The following is a 16,816-nucleotide window of genomic DNA, read 5'->3' as shown; positions in this document are numbered from 1 at the left end:
GCTTGGAGAATGGGGTTTTATAAGTATTTGTGTGGTTCTCTGATGAATGTCTGGCTCTTCCCCCATCATACTGTAAGCTCCATGAAGGCAAGAGCCCGGTCAGAGTTTGCTTACCATGGTAGCCCCAGCACTTAGGACAATATTTGTTACGTGGTAAGTGTTCAAGCAATAGCTGTTGAGTAAATGGAGCTACAATACCCTTCCCTGGGGTGTGTGAAACTGACAAGCCCTTTGCAAAACTCTAAAATGTGCTTAGTCCTTCTAGAGGATAAAGTTTAGCTGAGAATGGGATTTCAGCTGTATAGGGAATCAATGCCAGCAAGACAGCTCTATGCTTCTGTCTGTCTCAGCCTGCGAGAACAGAGATTAGGCCTAGTAGAGGAGTTTTAGTTGGTGGAAGCAATGTTTCAGGCTTGTGTTTTAAGTGGCTCACTTCTCAAGTAAGTAAACCCAAGAAAGTAGTTGCTTAACGTGTAGAATAGCAAGTTGGTGGCCAGGTGCAGTGGCTCACACCTGTAATCCCAGCACTTTGGGAGGCCGAGCTGGATGGGTCACCTGAGGTCGGAAGTTTGAGACCAGCCTGACCAACATGAAGGAACCCTGTCTCTACTAAAAATACAAAATTAGCCAGGTGTGGTGACGCATCCCTGTAATCTCAGCTACTCAGGAGGCTGAGGCAGGATAATTGCTTGAACCTGGGAGGCAGAGGTTGCAGTGAGCCGAGATCGCACCATTGCACCCCAGCCTGGGGAACAAGAGCGAAACTCCATCTCAAACAAACAAACAAACAAACAAAAAGAATGGCAAAGTTGGCACAATAACTTTCTACCCATCTTCAAAAGCTGGCAGGGTGGATTGATTCTATGAAGGTAGGGATTGAGAGGGTGAGCTGAGCCATTCTGATCTGTTTCTTCTGAGTGGCAAGCCTGGAAATCTGGACCCCATTTTGTGGCCACTGGGCACAGAGGGCTGACCTGGAATGATTATGCTCTGGTGGTTGTCTCCACAAGGGGCTCTGGGGGTGCCCCAGGATTGTTGCCCTCAGGCAGAGGCAGGGCATACATTGAGAGTGATCCCAAACACTCCTCCTCCAGGCCCAACTTTTGGATGTAGCAAGTTCTGCAAATAGAGATCCATTGTTTGGTTTCTCTCTCTAAAAAAAAAACAAAAGTCAGCACAAAGAAGAGGAACACATCAGATTGGTTTACCAGATTTGTTTCAGATGTTATTATTTTGACACAATCCAGAAGAAGGAGAATTTGAAGAAAATGGAAAGCTAGGCAGTGGGAATGTTGGCAGCAGGTAAGGGAAAGGCAGGCAGCAAAGAGAAACTTCATCTACTTTATAAACTGCTCCTTCCTTTCAGCAAATTTAGAGGATAAATGACTGTTTTGTTCAGATTGGAGATTCAAGGGGGGAATTATTACTTTTAAGATTATTGCAACATGGCTTCGATTATTTTAGCTGCAATCATCCTGTTGGACTTGGACTTCACTGTTGGTGAAGAGAGACTGTGTTTGACTTTGCCTGGATACCATAAAACCACAACAAAATAAATTCTCCTGAATGCTACCAGGCAACACCAAGATCTCTTACACCACGAGAAGGACTTGTGGCCAAAGATACAAATGGCTCCGCAATGTACAGGGTGCATACAGTGCACCTGAAGAACCTAAAAGTAGTTTTTAGAATCATCATAATAAACAGTCAAGAATTAAAGATGTCAAGCGCTTTCTCAAGAAGTCTAAACTTTATAAATAACATTAAAAAAAATCTATAAAGCCTGACCAGTCTCCCTCAAATTAAGTTATTTGCTATTGACTTGGCAGCCAAAACGATTTAGGATCTTTCGGAAGTTGATGAAAAAGGAGCCGGCGGATTTTGCTCTTTGCTCTGCATCACGCCCTTCCTGGGACCATCAGGGAACCTCCCAGCCTGTCAGGATAGGTTCCGCTCAGAAAGGTCACCCGGGCAGTGGAAACCGTGGGCAAAAGTTAGCTGGCAGGACAGCGCAGCTCCTCCAGGCAGCGGAGGCAGCGCGTCCCGGCTCTCAGGGACATTTCCTTCCCACCTCGACCCCCGGGAGGTGGTCCCGGTATAAAGGCTCGCTGAGCGGGTGGGTCACAGCACAGCTTTGCAGCTGCGGAGAAACGCCCAAGGCCGTGCATCTCCAGGAGGCAGGGAAGCCTGCGAGCCTCCGGGTCCCCGCCCCCAGCTCTTCCAGGCACCGGCGCATCCCGGAGCCGGGCGCGGGGCGCGGGGCACGGAGCCGGGGAGGGGGTGTGGCGGGCCAGGGCGGTGCAGGGACCCTGCCCAGAGGCTGAACCGGCCTGGGCGACCTTCCTTCCCGACAGGAGCAGTAGATGCGTGGGGGAGGGCGAAGGGGGAGGCCTCACCCCATAGCGTGCAGCCGGGAGGAGGAACCGGTCGCGGAGGGCGGGGAGCGCGGCTGAGCAGCCCGGCGCGGGAGTGAGTGTGGGCGAGCCAGCCAGGGTGAGCGCGGGCGCCGGGCCGCGGCCGCCGGCCGCAGCGGGCTGAGATTGTTGTCCTCTGTCACCAGGGCGGCTGGGCTCCCGCAGTTCTGCAGACCGCGCCCGATCCCGGCGACAGGGCGGGCGGACAGCCGCGCATCTCCGGGGTCCCGCCGAGCCTGGGCGCAGCGAGCCGGGAGGAGACGTTCGCTCGCTTCGCCTTGCTGCTGGGAAACTGAACGAGGCCGAGAGAGAAGGTAAAAGGAAAGACAGAGACTGGGAGACAGAGAGAGACAGAGACAGGGAGAGGAGAGAGAGGTGCAAGACGAACACATTGCAGACAAATTGTCAGAAAGTTTGTGCCTGCACGCTGGGGCTCTGCGTGCTTGATGGGAGGGGGTGGTGGCAGTGATGTGTGTACGTGTGCGATACTCATAGATAAGGAGACTAGGAGGTTGGGGAGCCTCTTTGCATCTCGTACGTAGATGTCCCTATTAATATCCCCCTCTCTGAGTTGTCATTTCCGCTTGTGGCACATCCCCTGGGCTCCAATGGTGCAGAAGCAAAAGGCAGCCAGCCTCTTATTGTGATGGTCGGTACTGTTGCTACTATCAGATGGGAGAGGTAGGGCGTTGAACAGATTCTAGGAGCCTCCCTTCCTCCACCCCCTGACTATTTTAGGAAGGGCTGGGGGAGGGAAATGGCTTGAAGGCTGCGCGGAGGCCCTGGCGCGTCAGACTCCAGCGGCGCTGTCATGGTGCAGTTGCCTCCCGGCAGAGCCTGCACTAGAGGGCAAGAGAACTTTCGTCTCCTCTTTAGAAAGATACGTTTCACATAGAGAGATCTTGCATTGCTGGCGGAGGAGTTCTGGGAAATGGTGGTGCACAGGCGGCCAGGTGCATCCCAACGGGCAGGCATCCGTGCAAAACGAAGCAGCCATCAGCCGCACAGGAAGGAAAGCCCCTTGGGAAGGCAGGCTGGGTGTGATGACTGGGATCCCAGACTTTGGATGCTGGAAGTTCTGCCTCCTTCCGTAAATAGAGTCAGGTCCAGCCCAGAGGGAAATATCAGCAATGAAGCCTTAGCATCCCACAATGTTCATTTCTGAGCTTTTCGTTTTGGGGTGGAAAACTTGTATCTGAAATGTTCCTGTGAATGTTAAGAAAGTTAAAAATGAATTATTTTTCTCTTCTTTAATGCCCATCCATTTTTTGTCTTCATCTGAGAATGACTTTCCTAAAGACAACATTCGTATACAGAAGCCAGACCTATGCAAGAGAAAGTATAATAATTTTCAATGAGGCAAAGGTCACTAATATGACCTACATCTTCATAAAATGCGAATTTAATCACGAGTCATGACGATTGTTCTTTGAGAGGCTTTTTATTCCCCATGGTGAAAAAAGATTTGTAATATGGCTAAAAAGTTCCTGATATCACCGGAACAGTGTGACAAAATACATATCTATTTTTTCTTTTCTGTTCATTACTTTGTGGCAGATTTAGAACAAAATGTGAGAGATCTATACTAATTTAATATGTTTCATGCTGAAGATTAAGAAACAGCTTCAGACTGACCCAGATAACAATATTTGCTAGGCTTTGGAAATATTTGCCTAGCTCTTATTTTATAGTCTCACTTTCATCTTTCTGAACTAATGATTTTCACAAACTGGTTTTCTTCTGTCCTCATTGACCTCATTTAAGAACTCTTTTTTACTTGAGTCCTTCCTGCCAGGGAGTGGAGATTGGAAAAAGCTAGTTTGCCATTTAAAAATGTTCAAGAATTGTTTGGTGCTGCACTGGGCCTACTTTCTGATAACTATGCTGCACACACAGCATCTTGGAAATGAAAGGAGGTGTGACTGTCACAGGATGTAGGAAGCCCATAACTGGGCAAGGTTGGTGGCATTTTCACAACTCCAGCTCTAGCTACTGCAGCCACACCCTGTGGTCTGAATGTGACAGGCATGCAGGGCCCAAACGCCTCTGAGGGGTCCTCTGTGTGTCTCCTCTTAAATGTGTACTTCTTTGTGGTCTAATCTAAGGAGAACTAATGTTTGGCAAGGCGTGCAATATATACTGTAGCAAGGGAAAAAAAGAAGGTTGCAGATGTCTTTGGTCGTAATTTATACTTTAGGCTTACAATAAACAAAATTTAATTATGACACTGAATATCTTTCATGCTGATTTCTGCTATACACTTTGTCTTTTGCTTACTTGTTCATGTTCTTCTAGGGAAAAGATCATTTCTTATTGTTACTCTGTATAATTCATACCAGTGAATAAGAAACAGCATTGTTCCCTGATAACCTGCACACATTTATTAGTAATATACTTACATTAATTCAAAGATATCCCTGTTCTTCTCTACCTTTTAGCCATCTTAGTGTTCATTAATTAGTACCATTATTAATGGGCGAATAGGGAAAAAAATAATTAAATTTAAAATTAAACAGTATGTGAACTCTCTTCAGCAAAAGACTTGAATAGAAGGGAAACTGAAATTTATTCATGACTAAAAATTTTATTCAATAGTGGGTTTCAATATTAGTGCTATTCTTATACATGTTTAGACATTTAATTAGTAATATCTGTACTTCCTGCTGTTGTGAATCTGTTTATGTGTTTATGTTCTCAGTTCATTTTCTTTTTGGTTAGAAATGAGCCACGTTGTCTCTGGTCATTGCAGGGTTTGAAATTTTCTGCAGTAGTTTCCTAATACCTAGAAATTCAGTTGCATTGCTTATATATATTCTTGTGGCTCAGTAGTATTTCTTCAGTGCTTTTCTTAGTGTATTCCTTTTTAGTCACACAAACAAGAAACTGCTTTAAGAGCCAATGTCCATTCTGCCAAGAGACAGAAAAAATTGAGTTGTGCTATTTCACAACTGTGTTTTTTCACAGGGAGTGATGTTAAGAAGAGTATGCCTTTCAACTGGGAGCATCCCAAATAGCAGATAGTCCAAATTCCCTCTGTGTCCTGAACAAAAAAAAATGCAGCAGATGGTTATTGATTGGGTGGGTGTTTTGTTTGCTTCCATAGTAGCCTGGACTTTTCCATTACAATACTTGCCCTCCTTTGTTGTAACATTGTTTATATCATCTTCCTCTACTGGCACATAAGCTGTAAGAGGGGCTTGTCTCTCTTGTTGACTGCTGTTTACTCAGTACCATGGTCCCTTACAAATAGCTACTCAATACATATTTATTGTGAAATAATAAATACAGGAATCTTACCTTTCTGGATGTATTTAGCTGCATCATAATCTTAGTTCCTTCCCCTGGAAAAATTTGGAGATGGTGCAGGGACTATTTATTGGTATACAGCCCATGAATGTCCATCAAATTCTCCAATTCCATCCCAATGCCTAGCTTCACTCTTCATTCCCTCTCCTTCGTGCTCCCGCAGTATCCTGCACCTATTAAAAACTGTTTTAATAATCTTGGGAATAGTGAGTTTATTGATGTTCTGGATCTGCCTCTGGTGTTCTGGTTCTGTCATGTCCATAGCCAGAACACTGCTAGGTAAACAGTCTGTTGGAGGATCTCATGACCTTGCACCAGTCGTTGTTTTAGCTGTGCCTTGTGCTGCTATTGGTTTTGGAACAGAAGAGCACACTTGGGAGTACCTCTGCATTTTAGGGCCGTCTCTCATATTGCAGCTGGAGAAACTGGGAACAGGGGAAGGAAAATGGAAACTAGTATTTGCTGAAACTCTGCTACATGCCAGTCAATCTGCTGGAAACATGACATATTTATCTTTTAAAAAAATTAATTTAAGCAGAATAAAATTAAACCTAATTTGGCATAAGCATCATCTGTACCTCATTTTACAGATGATGAAAGAAGGGCTCAGAAAAGCTCATTTTTCTTAAGCCTGCGTGCACAGTAAGAGATAGAATTAAGATTCAGCTCCAGGTCTTTCTTAGATCAAAGTCTGTGCATTTCCTGGTACCACACTCTCCTCCAATAGGTAGTTGTTGAGGACCTTCATACATAGAACCAGCTCAAAATCACCCAACTAGCTGGGATAAAGTTTAGCCTAGAACTGATATTTCCTAATTCCCAGTCTCCTTTTATTACCTTCTTTTTATTAACATCATTTAAATTTCTTATTAAACCATGTAATTAGATAAAGTATCAGTAAAAAGCAAGAAAATCATGATTTCACAAAATAGGAAATATGTGTACATGTGAATGATGAAAGCAAAATGTTTAATGTCTGAAAAAGGAAGGATATTGCATCCACTTTTTTTTGCATTGAAGAGGAAGAGGTTTTCTGGGGATTTTCTCATAAATGTAAAGTATTATGAACTTGATTCAATGAAACAAAAAATATATATCGGGGGCCTAGGATGTGGTCAGGGATATACTTGGTGTCAGTAATGAGATTTTGCAATGTTATAGCCTCTATACCAGTGAAATGTTCACCGTTTCTTTAGAGTGAGGTAAGACTAGCAGTAGTGAAAGATAGAAGCCAAATTGTACCTAGGATAGTATGGATCGTTGATGTTAGAGGCCTCAGTGGAAAATAATGGTGAGTGTTGGTTGGTGTGTTTAGGAAAAGCTTCAAGTGGTATGTGGATCCTGGGCTAGGTATTTCCATTTGTTCAGCTGAAAGTGTTCTTCAGAGGGATGATGTGAAGGGGTAATGAAGAAATTGCTCCTGAGTTGTTCCAAAGATATGAAGCATGAAGGGGAGAGTGTTTGGATGTAAAACCTATACGGCCCCTCTTCTGCTGAGCTCAATTAATGGCACCCCAAATCCTGAGAGTCATCTGAGACTCCTCAGATATACACTCTGGAAACCCCACCTCCTTCTACCTATACCCACCTCCACCCCTGGGTGACCAATCACCAAGTCTTACAAATTTTGCTCCCTAAAGCTGTGTTATATTTGATTCTCCACTCACTCTGCTACCTCTGTCTGATTTCCGTCTTTGGTCATCTTCTACCTGGATTCCTGAGATACTTTCCTAACTGATCTTTCTGGATCTTCCAGTTTTGTCCTTCTCAAATACATCCTTTAAAATCATAGCTAGAATAATCCCAATCATACCTTCTCACTTCCACCTTAAGATCTCTCAGTGCCTTCCTGTTGCCTGCTAGAGAACCAGAACCAAACTTCTGAGCATAGCACTCAGGGCCCTCCGCCATCCGGACACCACCTCACTCTCCGCCCTCTTTTCCACAATGTCACCTTGTAGAGTTTCTCAGTGTCTGACTGGTGATAGTTCCATGTCCCAGTCATGCTGTTTCTCATGCCGAGGCCTTTGCTCAAGCTCTTCACCCTGCCCTGGATGTGTCTTTCATATGTTTCACCTGAGTGACTAACCCATTTACCAAGACTCAGCTCAAGTGTCTGCTCCTTGCCAAGAAGGACACCTTTCCAGAACACCCACACTGGCTTAGCCACCATCCTCTGTATCTTCCCATCTTTGTATTTGCACTTAGCCCTGGTATTTTTATATTATCTTTTCTATGTTTTATCTCCCACTGTGTCCTAAGCTCTTCAAAAATAGTCTCTGTGTCATATCCACCTTAGTAATCCCAGCATTGAGCTCTGGCACTCTGAATGTGTTAGTTATGCTGTGAAAGTAAGACTGGATGAATACTGGGCACATGCAGGGAAATTCTGAGTTTAATGTAACGAGAGAGAGAGAGAGGGCATGCACAGTATTTCAGATTAATCTACCAAGCTATGTGAATGTGAATTAGAAGAGGATAGAGGCAGAGTGATTTCTGTTGCAATGATTTAACTGAAATCCCTTTTAATTCCATAATTCTTGATTGAAGGTGGGGACTGTGTGTTAATCATCTGTGAGCTCCAGTGCTGAGCCCAGCTTGGAGTGGGGTATCTGAAATGAAGTGAATGTCTTTAACATACATGCAGATAAATGATATAGATAATAGGTAGATTGGTTGATTGATTGATTTCAGAAAGTTATATTTTTGCATTTGAAAACCTAACTTCCTAATAGCTTAGGGGATCCATTTATAAGGTCCTTCAGGCACTTTTCACTATCTATTATTCTCCCAAATTAAGATAGCTTTTGTATGTAGGCAGGTGGAATATTTTTCCCCAGGATATACAGGCTGCTAATGGGCACACAATTCCAGCAGGGCTATAGGTATGTATGTGACAGCCCAACCACAAGTAATTATTTCTCCATGAAGAATCCCTTGGAGAGTTACCCACTGAGAAGTACCTCTCTAGCCTATAAGACACCAAGTATTGGGTACTACTTCTAGTATATACTCCTTTCAAGTAGCCAAGAGAAGTTTGCCTCTATCTTCCTACCAATGACTTCCGTTCACTGCATCGCTGTCCCCTGTCTTGCTAAGTTAGTAATGCTTTCTTGCTCCAGTACATCCTTCTGATGCATTGCACATGGGGCAGCAGCAATGTGCCAAGGTTTGCATCTTTTTTTTTTTTTTAGATAATAGGCTAAAAAGCATGTTACTAGCTTTGCATTCATACATTCTGACCAGATACCAATATATAATAGTATTAGTAATGCCATTTTAAAATAAATTGTAATTCATAATTGCACTCTATTACTTAACCAATCCTTCATGAGCAATGTCCTTTTATGGACTATAATCCAAGTTATAATATAATTTTTACAGCACTCACAGGCTCCTCTCATTTTCTTTTTTCCTTCAGGAAGGTGCACCATCTCACATGTATGAGCTTTCTTTAGGAGATTTGCTTTTGCCATTCTCCCCTTCTTCCTCTCTTCCCCCATTCCTTTTTTTAACCTTCATCATCATAACCTAGAAATGCAATGGGAACTGTAATCAAGTATCACCTCCCTGTGGGCCTCTTCGGAGGCCGTTTCTTTCTCTTGGTGCATTATTCACCCCCTCTTCTTTCTGTCTAATTATTTCGTTTATGGCAATACCTTCTCTTCAGCTAAACCTAGGGTTAGGAAATTCTTATTTAAAGTACATTTTGCAATATCAAGATTTCAACGACTACTCTCCTACCTCTTCCCAAAGCCCACTGCACCCCCTCCTCCCCTCCCCTCCCACCCCCGGCAATGAAACTTAACCAGCCAGGCGCGGTGGCTCACACCTGTAATCCCAACAGTTTGGGAGGCCGAGGTGGGCAGATCACTTGAAGTCAGGAGTTTGAGACGAGTCTGGCTAACATGGTGAAACCCCGTCTCTACTAAAAAACACAAAAATTAGCCAGGCGTGGTGGTATACGCCTGTAATCCCAGCAACTTAGGAGGCTGAGGCATGAGAATTGCTTGAACCCGGGAAGTGGAGCTTGCTGAGATCACGCCACTGTACCCCAGCCTGGATGACAGAGTGAGACTGTCCCAAAACAAAAACAAAAACAAAAACTTAACCAATGCAGAGAATTTAGAAGGAAAATGTCCACTCTGCTTCGCCCACCCCACCCTAGCCTTAAAACTTTTGAGTCTTTATACATAGGGAGGAAAAAAACTAAATCATACCCATTTGGCTTCTAAAATTGGAGTACTTGAAACTCAAATTTTTAGAATGAAATGGTTTTTACATTTATACTGCTTTAATTCATCAAATTGGTATGAGAAACAAGGATTTGGTCCCATTCCTGGAAAGAGTACAACACAACAGAGCAAAACATGTGCAAAGCAGGCTAAATTAGCAGATTAGAGAACCCGTGCATATTGAAAACTAGAATTGAGTGTTTTTAGTATAAGGGAAACCACTTTCATAGGTCAATGGAAAAAGGTGATAGTTTAAAAAGAAAACATGGAATGAAAGTGAACATTTCTTCTTTTAGCAACCCAATTTTATATGTCTCATTTATGTATTTATTTTATTAAATATCATGGGAATTCCTAACATTTGCATAGTACTTTGTAGTTTATAAGTGATTTCACTAAGTTGTTTCACTTGATAATGGACCAGGCATTCAAATTAAATAGAAATATTTCTCCTTTTAGCACTGTGGTGACCTTCGTAGATTTTTTTTTTATGTTGTACCTTTTCTTTTTTGTTTTTCAGGTTCTTGAGTTCATGTAAGAGGACAGTCTTAAAACGGAAGAAGAAAAAGAAGCAGTTCAGTCTTTGGGAGAGCTGCCTCCTTGTTGAGTGCTGCAAAGGCCTGGAATTCATTTATGACAGAATAGATCTAGAAAAGTCCAAGCATGTTTTCTAGAGGGGTGTAGCCCTGTGCTGCCTCCAGTGAAGAGTCTCTTGGTGTTGGCTTCGTGCTTCCGGAGGGACCATGGCAACCTCCAGAGGGGCCTCCCGGTGTCCTCGGGATATCGCCAATGTGATGCAGAGGCTGCAAGGTAGGGGGAAGAAATTTCAGGTTTTAAAAAAATTCAAATACCATCTTAACCCACAATCAGTTAAATTTGTTTGGGGTTTTACTCACTTTTATGGAATTATAGCCCAGAATGGGATGGATGTCTTTATTCCAGTGTTTTCAAACAGGGCCATGCTGTCTTCAGATGCTGTCTTCATTACATAGAAGGAAAAGATAAAAATACAGCTTTTTTTTTTTGTAATTTTGTATCTGCATTAGCATGTCTTACATGGTTATTCATTGTCCAGTTGGGAATTAAGAGTTATTGCCAAATGTACTGCTGCTGTTGTTCAATAATACCAGTGACAATACATTCTCAGTTGTTTTGATAGATTATGGACAAGTTGTGGACATATAACTATATGCTATTGTCAAATAGGTGAACCAGTGGCATTTCCCAACTAGAAGACCCTTAGATATTTAGAATTTTTTTAAGAAAAATGAGGCAAAAGAGGCCCAAAGAAATGAAACGATGTGATGAGATGAATTGTTCGTGGCAGGGTACAGACTAGTCCTGCATCCCTCAGTGATGCTCTTCTACAACAACAAACAACAGTGGTTCTCTTCTCTGCTTTTGATTTTTTTTAAGATGGAATCTTGCTCTGTCTTCCAGGCTGGAGGGCAGTAGCGCTGTCTCGGCTCACTCCAACCTCCATCTCCCTGTTCAAGTGATTCTCCTCCCTCAGCCTCACAAGTAGCTGGGATTACAGGCATGTGCCACCATGCCCGGCTAATTTTTTTTTTTTAATTTTTTAATTTTTTTTTTTTTAGTAGAGATAGGGTTTCACCATGTTGGCCAGGCTGGCCTCAAACTCCTGACCTCAGGTGATCTGCCTGCCTTGGCCTCCCAAAGTCCTGGGATTACAGGCATGAGCCACCATGCCCAGCTGCTCTTCTCTGCTTTCTAGAAGAGAACTAACAGGGAAATACTATAGAAACTCATAGGTGAACAGATTCTAATTGTCAATTTTCTTTACATTTATGTTTCAATATTCCTTGAAACAAATATAATTATCACCTGTAGTTATCTAAAGATATTGCTTCTTTGTCATAATCCCAATGATATATTCACTGCTTCATTGTCAGAATCCTAACGATATATTCAATGTCATAAGCCCAGCCTTCAAATGCATGGTTTCAAGGTATAAAAATACCCCAATTTAGAAGAGTTTTGTGCTAGTCTTTGCTAAGAAAGCTTAAACATAATGTTATAGCTTGACTTTTAGGTTTTCTAGTATCTCCGACAAATGATCATTGTGGTTTTGCACAGTATCAATGATATTAATTTGTCACAGACCCACTTTCTTTGCTTATAATGCATTTGCTGTGCATAGCAGTAATTTCCAGTTAAGCATTCTTGACCTTCAAATACATACCAAGCTCTTAAATCGGGGTATTCATGACCCAGAACATGCTCACAGCTATAGAAAATCAGGATATTGGTGGAACTAGGAGTTTCTCCATGTCTGTCCAGAGATCACCAACTTGATTGAGAGCTTCTGTGTTCAAGTGACCCCCCACTCGTGTTTATCTGCCTGGACTGGTTTGTGATGCTTCAGTGTGAGTGGTACATGTTTCCTATTTCTTGTTGACCAATCCCACATGTCATGCCAGAAAGAGCCTTGTTAGATAAAAGATCCTTGCTGAATATATAGATGGGTCTAGACCTTTTCCATGGGCTGAAAATTTCTCTGCTTGGGTCTGACCAGCACCAAGGATCTCAGATTTAAGTTGTACATCTTCACCTGGGTAGATGCAATGCTGAATATGAGTTCCATTCCACTGTCTATGTTTGTCTCGGCTGTTTGTCTGAGGGTAAATTGTTGAACCATTTTGTGCCTCAATGACATCATCTATGAAATGATGGAAAGGAAGTCGGTGAGTCCCTTACAAAAGTGTGGGGAAGATAATAAGGTAGTAAAGCAGATTTTCCTTTGAGTATATTAGATGTGAACATTCTCTGGATGACATACATCTTGACCATAAGTGAAAGTTGCAAACAGCAAATTTGAATAAACTCAATCAGAATCAGACTGTGTTCCTACAAACACTCTACTCTTCATTCTGATATTAGTTTGAGTGGAAGTCCTTTTTATTAAGATAATTGGGCTAGGGGTGAGAGGAAAGTGAAGAGTATGGATGATTTAATGTTGTGTTTTATTATGTTTTTATAGTAGATTTAGTTTTGCTTGAGAAATCTGTGGCATGGAGGAAAGAGCTGGAGCCTCTCACCCTATCACACAAATAGGCCTGTGACAGTGGATGCCCTATTTAACATCTACGTGTCTAGGTGCCCCATTTGCAAAATGTGGATTGCCCCCATCTGCTTAGCCCCTCTCAGAACTGTTGTGAAGCTCAATGAGATAATTTACTAAAGGAGATTTAAAAATTATAAATGCTGTGATATGGTGAGCCATTCAAATAGTCATGGAAGAAAACTGGATGAGAAGGCACAGCCTGATAATTTGTTCAATTTTTTCCTGCAAATTTTTCTAACTATCCAGATTTTTGGAGGAATGTTAATAGTTTTGTACACTCTGTGCTGTATAAAACTAGTAATTTTATTACACAATAAAGTAACTATACTTATTGCATTAATTAGCTTTTATTTCTATAAAAGAGAGAGTTATAAGGTGGCATAAGGGTACCTGACAAAGTTAGAAGAGTAAGCCTGAAAATTCAGAAGACAAAACTCCTGAGCACTAGATACTTATCACTAGCCTTTGGTATCAATTACTTCATGTCTATAGGTTATGTTGGCTACAAAATGTAAAGTCTGTACTGCTACAAAATGCAACACATCTAGCCTGCATCAAAGGAAACTGGGTGAAATGGCAGGAAGTGAAAGTGATCTGGCGAGTGTGTCTTAACAAATTGATCAGCTGGATTAATTCTGCTGATTCAGTTGGTGACGTGCAGGTCTCTTGCTCTCAGTTGTCACTGTGATTATTTACTAATGCTTTAAGTCCAAAGAGGGGCCAATCTCCACAGAAAGAGGAGATCTGTCCTCTGTCAAGGGTATTTAGTAACCCTGCTTACCTGCTGGAACCTCCAAACAAGTGCCCAAGATCCTAATAAATGGAGGGCTGGTATTATTGCCCAGATAATTAAGACAAATTTGAGGAAAAGTAAATTTCCATTAACGTAAACAGAACCAGAGTTGCTAATTTTCAAAGTTCAAATTCATAAGAACATTCTCCTAGAATCCTTTTTCTTTGTCTAGATATGTATAATGAGTAACTAATGTGTTTGAGGTTTTTTTTCCCCATTTTTGGGTTTCATTGTCATTTCAGACCTGTGCATAACTAATAAAGAGCATGCAGCTTTGAATAATTGCAACTTGGCACTACTCCCTTGCTTATTTAGCTTACACCCATAATTGCTGACTATTTTTCCTGCTTTTAATTTTTATTTCTAGGGCTAGGAAATTAAAGCACACACAGAGATTGCTACATAATTTAGCTGCAACAGTAGTCATTCAATATTTCACCTTTGCCAATATTTGTGCTTGTTTGAGCACAATGTTTTAGGCTGGGATACTGAATTATGGATGAGCAGTCAGACTGCAATGCAGAGTTTCGTTTGCTTTTAAGAATAATGAATGTTTCTGGAACTTTAATCAATTTAAATATAACCGTAAAAGCAAATACAGGACAATAGTATAATAAAGGGGTATTAAAACTTTAAATGCACATAATTAGTACATACATTTTCTGCTATTCAAGACCAACTAAAGGGGATCCATTTAACAGGTGGCTTATGGAGTCACTTAGTCACAACTAAGAAAATAAATGGCTGAACTCTTTGGATTATAAACTTCTTTTAGATAGTGACAACATTTTAAGGCTTTTTTGTAATTTTTCATAGTTACTTAAAAAGAACTTGTTGACTGACTTTTATTAACTACATTTTAAATGTGAACATACTGTATTAAACTTTATGTTTCTAAAATGAACATATCAGTGTTGGTTATTGTAGGATGGGGTGACATCAACGCAATCTTACAGAACAAGTGGTAAATGCCAGAAAACATTAAAATGTGCATGCTTAGGTGTTGTATATACAAAAAAATTAATAGGAGAGTAGGATTATTCACTGCAAGGACAAATTTTGATTATTAAACCTTGTGAATAGATTGAAAGAGAAACAAACAAACAAAAAAGGATAAGCATTTACCCTTGGAGATATAGCTATGAAATTTGCTAATTGTTCAGTATAAAGTAATCACAATCTCCTCTTGAAAATTTTTTATGAGTAATAAAAACCTTAAACCTTTTTTGTTTTAAGTATAATATTTCTTATAAGTTCATTACACAAAAGAAAACTTCAGACTAACAGAAGTATACTGAAAAGTCAAATGAAATAATAATAAATAATTGATGAAAATGTAACTTTCTTTTAATTTAGCATCATTGGCTATGATCATAGCTTGGAAAAGAAAAAGCTTGGCATCCTGTGAAGATTGAAATGTTTTTATAATGCCTTGATTAATTTTTATACTAATGATTGTTGGCCGCATGTATATCTTCTTCTTTTGCAAAGTGTCTGTTCATGTTTTTTGCCCACTTTTTAATGGCGTTGTGATTTTTCTTGTAAATTTAAGTTCCTTATAGATGCTGGATATTAGACCTTTGTCAGTTGCATAGTTTGCAAAAATTTTCTCCCATTCTGTAGGTTGTCTGTTCACTGTGATGAGTTTCTTTTGCTGTGTAGAAGCTCTTTAGTTTAATTATATCCCATTTGTCAATTTTTGTTTTTGTTGCAGTTGCTTTTGGCATCTTCATCATGTAATCTTTGTCTGTGCCTGTGTCATGAATGGTATTGCCCAGGTTGTCTTCTGTGGTTTTTATAGTTTTGTGTTTTACATTTTAGTCTTTAATATATCTTGAGTTAATTTTTGTATATATCTTGAGTTAATTTTTGTATATGGGGTAAGGAAGAGGTCCAGTTTCAGTCTTCTGCATGTGGCTAGCCAGTTATTCCAGCATCATTTATTGAATAGTAAAGCCTTTCCCCATTGCTTGTTTTTGTCAGGTTTGTCAAAGATCAGATGTTTGTTGCTATGTGGTCTTATTTCTGGGTTCTCTGTTCTGTTCCATTGACTTATGTGTCTGTTTTTGTACCAGTACTATGCTGTTTTGGTTACTGTAGCCCTGCAGTATGGTTTGAAGTTGGGTAGCATGATGCCTCCAGCTTTGTTCTTTTGCTTAGGACGCCTTGGCTTTCATATGAAAAAAAGCTCGGCATCACTGATGATTAGAGACATGCCAATCAAAGCCAAAACCATCTCACAACAGTCAGAATGGCTCTTACTAGAAAGTAAAAAAAGTAACTGATATTGGCGAGCTTGTGGAGAAAAAGGAATGCTTACATGCTGTTGGTGGGAGTGTAAATTAGTTCAACCTTTGTGGAAGACAGTGCGGTGATTCCCCAAAGACCTAAAGACAAAAATACCATTCAACCCAGCAATCCCATTACTGGGTATATACCCAAAGGAATATAAATCATTCTATTATAAAGAAACATGCACTCATATGTTCATCGCAGCACTACTCACAATAGTAAAGACATTGCATCCATCTAAATGCCCATTAATGGTAGACGGCACAAAAAAATGTGGTACATATATGCCATGGAATACTATGCAGCCATAAAAAGAAAAAGATCATGTTTTTTGCAGGGACATGGATGGAGCTAGAGGTCATTATCCTTAGCAAACTGATACAGGAACAGAAAACCAAATACTGTATGTTCTCATTATAAGTGGGAGCTACATGATGAGAATACATGGACACATAGAGGGGAATAACAGACACTGTGGCCCATTGGAGGGTGGAGGCTAGGAGGAGGGAGAGGATCAGAAAAATAACTAATAAGTACTATGCTTGATATCTGGATGATGAAATAATCCGTACAACAAGCCTCCATGACACAAATTTACCTATGTAACATACCTGCACATGTACCCCTAAACTTAAAATAAAAGTTAAAAAAACTTTATACTTTATTACTCTAACTTAATGACTCTTCTTAT

At 40.9% G+C, this 16,816-nt stretch overlaps 1 protein-coding gene across 7 annotated transcripts in view; it reads left to right on the top strand.

Moving 5' to 3' along the window:
- Nucleotides 1-1,912: 1,912 nt before the first annotated feature.
- Nucleotides 1,913-16,816, top strand: part of SYNE1 (spectrin repeat containing nuclear envelope protein 1) — a 518,706-nt gene continuing 503,802 nt past the window's right edge. For 4 of the 7 annotated variants that reach the window (XM_063813578.1, XM_016956731.4, XM_016956728.4 and 1 more), the window contains exons 1-3: nucleotides 1,953-2,177; nucleotides 2,561-2,728; nucleotides 10,476-10,765. In XM_063813578.1, coding sequence (XP_063669648.1) covers nucleotides 10,699-10,765 — 67 coding nt within the window. In that variant the 5' untranslated portion in view covers nucleotides 1,953-2,177; nucleotides 2,561-2,728; nucleotides 10,476-10,698. Of the gene's footprint in view, nucleotides 2,178-2,416; nucleotides 2,729-10,475; nucleotides 10,766-16,816 lie in introns of those variants that run through there. The other 3 variants (XM_016956737.4, XM_016956730.4, XM_063813576.1) reach the window with 2 other exon arrangements.

This window comes from Pan troglodytes, chromosome 5 (assembly GCF_028858775.2).
Source record: "Pan troglodytes isolate AG18354 chromosome 5, NHGRI_mPanTro3-v2.0_pri, whole genome shotgun sequence".
In the NCBI taxonomy this organism is placed as follows: Eukaryota; Metazoa; Chordata; class Mammalia; order Primates; family Hominidae; genus Pan; species Pan troglodytes.
Note: the sequence above shows the minus strand (reverse complement) of the source record. Positions and strands in the feature narration are given on the sequence as shown.